This window comes from Quercus lobata, chromosome 1 (assembly GCF_001633185.2).
Source record: "Quercus lobata isolate SW786 chromosome 1, ValleyOak3.0 Primary Assembly, whole genome shotgun sequence".
NCBI classification, from domain to species: Eukaryota; Viridiplantae; Streptophyta; class Magnoliopsida; order Fagales; family Fagaceae; genus Quercus; species Quercus lobata.
Window position 1 is genome coordinate 1006532 of NC_044904.1, and position 9350 is coordinate 1015881.

Below are 9350 nucleotides of genomic sequence, written 5' to 3' on the forward strand. Positions count from 1 at the left end.
ATTACAGTCTTGGTTGTTGTATTCTTTATCCCTGCCTTTGAAAGTATTATAGCTGTGCTGTAACCTGTATGAGTGTTAAAATCTTTAGAAGACAGGTACAGAAGAGAAGACACACTACTCTATGCCAGAATTTTGTTACGCAAAGTACTCCCCGTGTTATTCTATATATAATGGTCAAGATTAGGAAACTCAGTTTTCATTGGGGTTTTATTGGTTTCTTTGATAGTTTGCTAAACTTGATTATTGCTTCTAGCATGACTGAATGGACATGTTAATTAAAAACTTTAATGATTTTGTAATTCACTCAGAAATTAAAATACTAATATCAACTAGGGGAAAAAAAATAGCATAAAGAAAGATAATACCATAAATCATTAAATTAAACATAAAGATAATAATATTACTTCTTTTCATTTATATTTTTTAATTAATTCGGGTCCAAACTTATCTTTTGTCATTCTTAAGTAAGTAGATCAAATGGCTGAACTTGACCAAATTGGACTGAAATCAATTGAATGGACCAAAAAATCAAAATGGACTAAAATAGACCGAGTTAGATTGAAATCAACTAAATGGATTGAAGTGACCAAAATGAACCGAAATAAACCGATTTAGACCAAACTAGATAGTAGTGACCAAAGTGAACCATATTGGACTCAAATCATCGGCCACATCACTAATTTTTTATTGATTTATTCTTTTAATTTTACGATAATATTAAATATATTTACAGCTTAACTCTTGTATTGATGACAAAGTGAATCTAATTTCTTAGATTTAGATTTTTTAAAATTTTACCTCATAAAGTAAGATTAAATTTTAAAAATATCCTATAAAAAAAACTGCAGCATTTACATAAAATAATTTGATTCTAGAAAACAACCAAACCTAACAAAATTACTTCAATCCTGCGTTTTCTTAACAAAAGTACTTCAACTTTGTCGAAGTTTCATAAAAATGAAAATCATCAAATTATGGAGGAAATGACACTCCCCTGAGTGGTTTATATAAATGTGAAAATAAATATATATATCTTCTCATAACATGAATTCTGTAATAAAACATTTTATTTCCAAAAAAACAATTTTTTTTTCTCATTTATACAAACATAAAGGAGTGTCATTTGTCTAGACTCTAGAGTCCAAATTTAGGGAGTGTCATTTCTTCCATAATTTGGGTATTAATTATTTTATAAAAATAGAATATTCTAATAAGTACCATTTGAGAGAGGGGGATTAGGTAGATTTGCCCGTTTGGTAATATTGTAATGTTGTCTAAAAACTGAAAATACGTGATTAAATACATCTACCAAATAGGTTAATTTATACAAAAACTAAATAAAATTTTGGGAGTTCTTCTTGCCTTAACAAAATCATAATAAAGGTCGCCTTAACAAGTAACAACCAACTTATTGCGTAGTTTTAAACCCAAACCAACCATTTCTGTGTGTCAGTCTCACTCACAGTCTGTTCTCAACTCCACTCCATTGCAATTGCAACACAGATAGATACTCATATACTCCCATGTCCGATCTCAGCTCACAACACAATCCCTAACCCTAAAAATCCCAAATTTTTTGTCCCCAAAACGAAACAAAAATCAGCAAATTCAATTTCAAATGTGTTCCTCCTCGTCTACCTTTCTCTTCGTCCCCACTCACAACAACACTTCCTCACTCTTACTACTACGACGTCGTATTCCCCCAATTCTCTGCAATTCCAGACACACAATCCCAATCCCTAACCCTAGACCGCGATTCCATTTCCATGCCTCGCTTGCTCAGAGTGACCTCGAGCTGTCTTGGTCCTCTCCGGATCAGAATTCCACCACCGACTACGGCGGTTGGGCTGTCATTGAACCTCCGATCCCCTACAAGAAGAAGAGCAAGACAGGTTTTTTATCTCAAAACCCCATTTGGTTAATTTCAATTTTGAATGATTATTGAGCTGGGTTTTTGTTGTTGTTGTTGTTGGTAAATGTGCAGGGTTGCCTACATTTGTGATTGGGGGAATTGGGGCCTCATTGGCTATTCTAGTGGCTGCCATTGCTCACTTCTCACTATCAAGAAGAGGTTAGCTGCCACTACTACTACTACTACTAGCTACAAAGTTAATCACTTTTGCTCTTTTGGATTTTGTTTTCAACTGAGAATTATTTGTACATTTGAAGGGGGTGCTTGGGTTTGGCATGTCATAGAACTCGGGCCAGTTGGGGACAATATAACTGGTTTGAATTGTTTTCTGTTTGGTAAAATAAATGAAGTAATAGATAGGAAAACTAACATTGTTCAATTTTGATGGTCTTTCAATTTTGGTTCAGCTTTTATCAGAACTGAACTGGTTCTATGGTTTGTAGAACACCACCTTATAGTGCCAAGAGTCTTGTAGCTCAACTGGCACTTTCTGGTGTTTCCATTGAAGATATCCAGGGTTCAAATGCCCCCTCTCCTCTATTGTAACTATCAAAAAGAACACCACTCTATTGTATTTTAAAAATTGGTTTTTCTTTTTTTAGTTAATGATACAGTGGTTTGTTAGGCTAATGAATATTTTTAGATGGACATGAGATGGGCAGTTGGTAAATTGGTTGATGGCACAGTAGTTTCTATTTATTTATTTTTTTTAATAAAGGAATTTTGATTTTGATTTTGATTTTGGGTTTTGGATTTTTTCTTAAGGTCTCAAGTTTCAATTTGGTAGTCCATTGCATGCTTTGCATGGGATATTAACTCCAACTGGTACCAAAGATGATCAAAACGAAACTACAGGCATTGCTGCATCTGATGAGAGCGATGTGGTGTCTGGTGCCAGCCCAGATGGTATAATTAATGGTGCTGCTAAGACTGTTACTTCAGGTATTTTCAGATCAAAGGTTTTAACACTTCTCCTAGTGTTACTGTCTTTGTTATTTATATGTTTTTAAACTGTTTAGGTATCCTCATAATTTGGGGTATTTACTATTTGCAATGTGCACCCTAAACCCCCCCTCCCCCCCAAAAAAAAAATGCAATCAACTTGTTAATTCCAAGTTAGTGGGTAGATTAATTTGAAATATGGTGTTGATTTTATAATTTTATGGTTTAGGGTATACCGTATACATTGCAATTGTCTCCTTAGTTTATAATGAATAACTGTGTACTAATCCTCATTTAGGCACTGATTTGGACAATGGGGTGGGTGGACATTGCAATTGGTTTTTAATTAGGGCACACATTGTAAATATTCCCAAAGTTTAGGGTAGATAGTTGTAAATTGTAATTAACGAAAATAATTAATAAATAACTAAATAATTTCCTAGGTTTTTCAATTTAGGAATAACTTTGCAGTGATAAATCAGTTTTAATTTACCTGGATTTGACTAGGTCTGAGCTGGTTAGGACTAGTAGTCTATTACCATATGATTATGTCTTTTCCTTCATGAGCTATTCGTTTTATTATTTGTTTGAATTGAGGAAAAAAGGAAAATTAAAGGATGGATCCTTGTAATTTAGTTCCTCATATGTGGTAGTAGCAAAGATTTGGATTTATATTAGCATCTTTTATCTTTTCTTTTTAGCAGCATTCTAATAACCTCTCTCTTTTAATGAAATCAATGTTCCTATTCTGAACATGTGCTCAGCATCTATGGACAAGCTTGAACGTATTATAATTCCAGCTGCTGTGGATTCTACTCAACAGGAAGCTTTATCAATATTGAAGAAACTGAAGGTGTGCCTTTTGAAGCATAATGTGTGGGTGTGTGGGAGAATAGGGGATTAGAACTTCTGAAAAACCTTGCATAAATTTTCTAATGAACTATATCAGCCGTATTTGAGTCATTATACATTTTGTTTCTTACTTTTTATTAGTATAAATACATTAATTAGTTTGAAGTAGCATAGGTATAAAACATCGGTTATCTCTACTATTTACTTATCAAAAAGAAGAAGAAGCAACATAGGTATATATCAGAGAGAGGCATATGTCATACAAGATTCTGAAGCTACCAAAATGTTTACTCTTTGTGGGAGGAATTAAGAACAAAGGTGAGAGAAACTAAGAATACATAAATATGAAATGCATCTGGATAGTGTTGGAAGGGTTAAATGGTTAAAGTTAGCTCTTTTATTTTTTATTAGCTTAGTCTTTTAAGATAGGTGGTAATTTGTCATGGTTTCAAAGAAGTTGCTCTTGAGTTCAATCTTGTCTCCATGCTACCTTCCATTTAACTTAAAAACTTTTGTATGTTGAGAACCATTCATTTTAGGGTAGCTTGGGTCCCCCACATGAGAGGAAGTTTCAGAATAAAGGTGATTAAAGTTATCTTTTCCTATCAGCTTAGGCTTTTACGATAAGTGGTAAGTTGTCCCGACAACTAATGTGTAGTCATTGGATAAACAGCAGACTTTTGAAGTACTTGTCTTAAAGCACGATGGGACTTCCAATCTATCTTTTTTGTTTAGCTAAAATTGCTATTGATCTTGTATTATCAATAGTTTGTGTGCCTTACAACTTTCCAGTTCTGCATATATGATAATATGACTTTTTGTATAGAATTTTAGCTATAAGATTGTAGACTAATTTGAAAAAGCTCTGGGTCCAGTTCTGAGCATAAATATCTGAACTGTAATTAAGGTATACAGATCATTGAAGATGATGTCAAGGCAGATGAATTGTGCACTAGAAGGGAATATGCAAGATGGCTAGTTCAAGTAAATTCGTCGTTGGAAAGGTAGCAGCTGGTTTGTACTTATAAATAAAAAGATGTTTGACCTGTAGAAGTTTAGAGTAAATGCAGGTCTGGCTTAGAACTTATTGTTTGCCTTTAATAGGAATCCAAAGCACAGGATCTTTCCAGCAATTTCACTTTCGGGCTCTATGGATGCTGCGTTTGATGATATAAGTGTTGAAGACGCAGATTTTGAGTCAATTCAATGTAAGGCTTAAATCTGATGTTTGCCTGCTATTTCAAGGGGATATGGAATGGTTAAACCTAGTGCCCTGGGGAGAAGATATTTATTTATTTATTTTGGGGTTGTGGATGGGGCATTTTTTTTTTTTTGGGCTGTAATTTCTTTATAATGAACTTTGCTCTTGGATTTGCCATTCAGGCCTAGCAGAGGCTGGTGTCATTCCCAGTAAGCTATCAAATAAGAACTCGAGTGATAATAATTCAGATAACCAAGGGCACATTTTTTTTTTCCCTGAGAGGTACAATATGTGCAGCACTTTTTCTAATTATTTTTAAATTTCCATTTCTCTTAATAAAAAATATCTGGTGCAGCAGGTTTCTCTCTCGTCAAGATTTGATTCACTGGAAAGCCCGGTTAGAGTATGAATTCATGCCAGGAATAATAGAACAGGTAAAGAATATTTTCTAATGTAATCTTCATTGATATTGTTTCTGATTTTATTTTTTGAATATACATCAAAGTGACACTTCATCAGTCTTTCATAGCTTTTAAAAACCTGACTTGTTTACAGTCCAGATATCAGCAAAAGAATTGGGTTTTCTGGATTGGAGGGAGATCAGTTCAGATGCATTGGCAGAACTTTTTGTAGACATGTCGGCTGGGGACAAGAGCATAGTGAGAAAAGTATTTGGTATTCCTTCTTCTTCCTCATGTTTTAAAATTATGTTTCTCAAGCCCATGGACATAGACACAAAATAAAAGGTTATATTTAGTGAACAAAGCTCCCATGTTTGCGGGGTCTGGGAGAGGTGATTGATCGGCAGCCTGACCTCCAATTTTACGTTATCAAAGGCGTGCTCACAAACTTGTATATATAAAATTAAATTACTGGTTTGTAAAATTTGTGGAGCTTTTGTGAATGCAATCATTCACAAATATACACACACACACACACACACACACACACATATATATATATATATGTATGTATGTATTGATAAGTAAGATTCCCCAAGGGGAGGAGGGGCCAAACTATTGACATCTGCTTTACGAGATGCAGTCCCAAGCTGATTGTGTTACCCTTAGAAGTACAATCATTGACAAATATAACTCAGACTATCATTTCCACACATAATTCTATATACCGTTTACATAAATTAAGCTTCTTTGGCCAATAAAGTGATGTAACTGTTAGGATCTGTTGAGCGTAAGTACAAGAGTAAAGCCAGAGAAAAGATATAACAATTTGAAAATATGAAAACTTGCTACTATTCCTCTTTAATGTTAATAACAAAGCATAGATTATTAATAAGCAGACTTTTAACGCTCATCATGTAGATGTCTTCATCACCATTCTCTCTATATAATCTGAGGCTTGCATCTAATTCAATTGGGATTAATGCTTAGTTGAGTTGAGTTAAGTAGATCCAAGCTTGCGCACTCCTGTTTCTATATGTAGGGAGTTGTTCATATTTCCATGCACACGCATAGATGTGTTAAAGTGAATCACTCACACTGATGAGAAAACGGAAACCATGTCAAATTTACCATTTGCAGGACAGAGCAAGCGGCTTCAACCAAACAAACCTTCAACAAAAGCACAAGCTGCAGTGGCACTAACAAGTGGAAGGATGGCAGAAGCAATTTATATTGAATTAGCAAGACTAGAAGTTGAGAATTCTGCTAGGCAAGCAGCGATGGAAGAAATTAGGTCTGAGTTACTTGGCAGAGGAGATATACAGAGGTATTGGGATGAGAAGCTGATTGAACAGAAAACTTGTGGTTTTGAGGTGGAGAAGGTTTATTTCTCCGCGCTTAGTGATTTGGAACAGGAGAAGATTGTTCAAGAGAAGGTTTTTGCTGAGCATTTGAAGGAGAAGGCAGCCATGGACTGTCAGAAGCAACTCGCTCTGAGTCTAAAGAAAGAGGTTGATGAGATGTCAGAAAAGCTTGTGTATGAGAGGACTTTGTATGTCACTGAACAGTGTAATTTACAGGATATGCGCAGTGAATTACAGAACAAGCGGGAAGGACTGCTTGATACAAAATCTATACTTGAAGCTGAGAAGGAAGCTCTCCGGATTCTTAGGTAATGAAGCAACAGGGTATTGCTTTTTATTAATTTTTTAAAATGATATGCTAATATTATACTGTTGGAGATAGCCATGTGCTAGGATTGTAATTGTGTTATAATATGTCTGTTTAGTCTAATTAATGGAAGCATTTAATGCAGATCTTGGGTAGAGGATGAGGCGAGGAAAAGTCAATCTCGTGCCAAGGTTCTTGAGGAGGTTGGTCGAAGGTGGAAATGGGTCAACCAAGCTTGATATTCATAGTCCGCTAAGTGTAGAGATTTGCAGTTGCTTGTAAAAATAATAGAAAAGGGCTCTTTGTGGAATCCCTTATTGTTTTTTTTTTTTTTTTTTGTGTATTAAGACTTTTTGTAAAATTTTGGTGCGATTGGTATGGAGGATTTTTTATTTCTTTCATTGTTTGCAGCATACCAGCCATCATTTATGTCCTTCCTCCTAGGGCAGTCAAGATTTAAAAGAAGTTGTTATTATTTATGTTGATTTTCTGCTAAATATCTCACTAGAGAGTCAAGATTTCAAAGAAATTGTTATTATTTATGTTGGATTTCTGCCAGTTATCTCTCTAGAGAATGTCCATTGAAGATGTCTATCTTGTTTTACCTTTAAGACCAAACTAGTTGCAGACTTGCCCGATGTGCTGAAAGATTTGACAATTTATTTTTTTGTTAAGTGAAAAATGAAAATAGTAGATGAAAATTATTAGTGTTAGTTCGAAGGCCTTTTTAAAATAATGTAATTATTTTCTAATAAAGTATAATCGATACAATTAAGCTATCTACATTTGTTATTAAAAGTATTTTAAATTTTGTAGTTTTCTTTTTCTTTAAGTAAACATAATATATTTTATGTTCAATTATTATACAAGGTGAGATATTTTGTAAATAATATAACGTATAGTTAGAATTTGTTTATAGTTTTCTTACAAACACTTCATCCTTAACATGTCTTGAATGACCTATGACCTAAAGAAGTAGATATATAAGTAAATCTATCACTTGTATTAGAAGGAAAAAAAATAAAAAACAAGAGGTTAATAATATTAGATAATTGTTATTTTATTAAGAAACTAACAATATTACATTGAGAAAGTGACATAATTGTCAATAAAGCAGCTTACATTGAGCTAACAACATTACATTGAATCACTGGCGGAACCAGAGGGGGGGCACCTGCCCCCTGACTTCTCCTAAAATTTTTTAGTAATAGTAGTCTAAGACTCTAAAGTAGTTACATTCTGACATGGAAGAAAAAAAATTGAAAAAAAGGACTTCTACTTGGTTGAAGGTCACCAAACCATTGCTTTTGTCTTGTCCTACTGCAACTTGCACCTATTTCACTATTTTTTATTTTATATCATTATTTACACCATTTTTAGTATTTATGATATTTTTCACAGTATTTTATTCTTGAATGATGCTCGAGATATTACAAATTTTACTACTTATATCTTATAAATTGGCATGTCACCAATCACAAAAAATAATTTATAACATTTATTCATTTATATTTTTTAAGTAACACTAATCACATTCTTACTCCATCAGTTTATAAATTTTTTAGTAACTATGAATTGGTTATTTTTGTTTATTTATTTTAATAATATGAAATATATTCATATTTGCTTACAACTGTTTATTTATTTTGTTATTATTATTGGTTAATATTTTTTAGATTAATTTCACTTTTAATATTATCTTTTAATTTTGCCCCCTTTAGAGTAAAATTCTGACTCCGCCACTGCATTGAATGAAGTAACTCAATGTTACATATAATATGTCACGTTAGCTCTTAGAATAGACTTGTTTTTTATAATAATATATAATATTAAAAGGTCGGGTTTAAGTTTAATATCACACTATTTAGTGTGCTTTTGTTTTGGCTTTTAAAAGCCAAAACGTGCCTTTTAATGTTGAAAATATAAAATAAGTGTTTGGTAATAATTTCAGAAAGTGCTTTCTTAAAAAAATTGCATTTTGAAATGCAAAGAGTAAAACATTATCGTGTGGACAGCCAATTTCTTAATATGTTTTTATTGAATACATTTTTATTAGATACAAATTTTAACAAATGTATTATTGGATTTCTAAATCAATTATTAGATAGAATTTCCACAAATATAATGTTGGATTTCCAAATCAAACAGTAAACCATATTAATAAATGAGTCTCACACAATTGGGTTCAAGTGTTCAACCCTTAGGGACACCTTTTTTTTTTTTTCTAGTAAGGAGGTGTTATTGGTAACATTATTTTCATAAGAAATGGCTACTGATGCACTTTGACTAATTTTATAATGACCAATCATAATTTATCGATTTTGGTTTCTGCACACCAACATAATTTATTACTTGATTTTAAAATAATAAA

The 9350-nt window shown here is 32.9% G+C and overlaps 1 protein-coding gene across 2 annotated transcripts; it reads left to right on the plus strand.

Moving 5' to 3' along the window:
• Positions 1 to 1186: 1186 nt before the first annotated feature.
• LOC115971113 lies at positions 1187 to 7456 on the plus strand. Of its 2 annotated transcripts, none has more exons than XM_031090837.1 (11): positions 1187 to 1892; positions 1985 to 2071; positions 2678 to 2854; positions 3619 to 3707; positions 4622 to 4710; positions 4811 to 4914; positions 5090 to 5189; positions 5263 to 5341; positions 5468 to 5582; positions 6449 to 6980; positions 7125 to 7456. In XM_031090837.1, exons 1-11 carry the CDS (start codon positions 1619 to 1621, stop codon positions 7216 to 7218), a joined length of 1740 nt encoding a protein of 579 aa, XP_030946697.1. In that variant the 5' UTR covers positions 1187 to 1618; the 3' UTR covers positions 7219 to 7456. The 2 variants fall into 2 exon arrangements, with proteins under 2 accessions (XP_030946697.1, XP_030946781.1); XM_031090921.1 differs by having other exon boundaries at positions 1190 to 1892; positions 5266 to 5341.
• The last annotated feature ends 1894 nt before the right edge of the window (positions 7457 to 9350 follow it).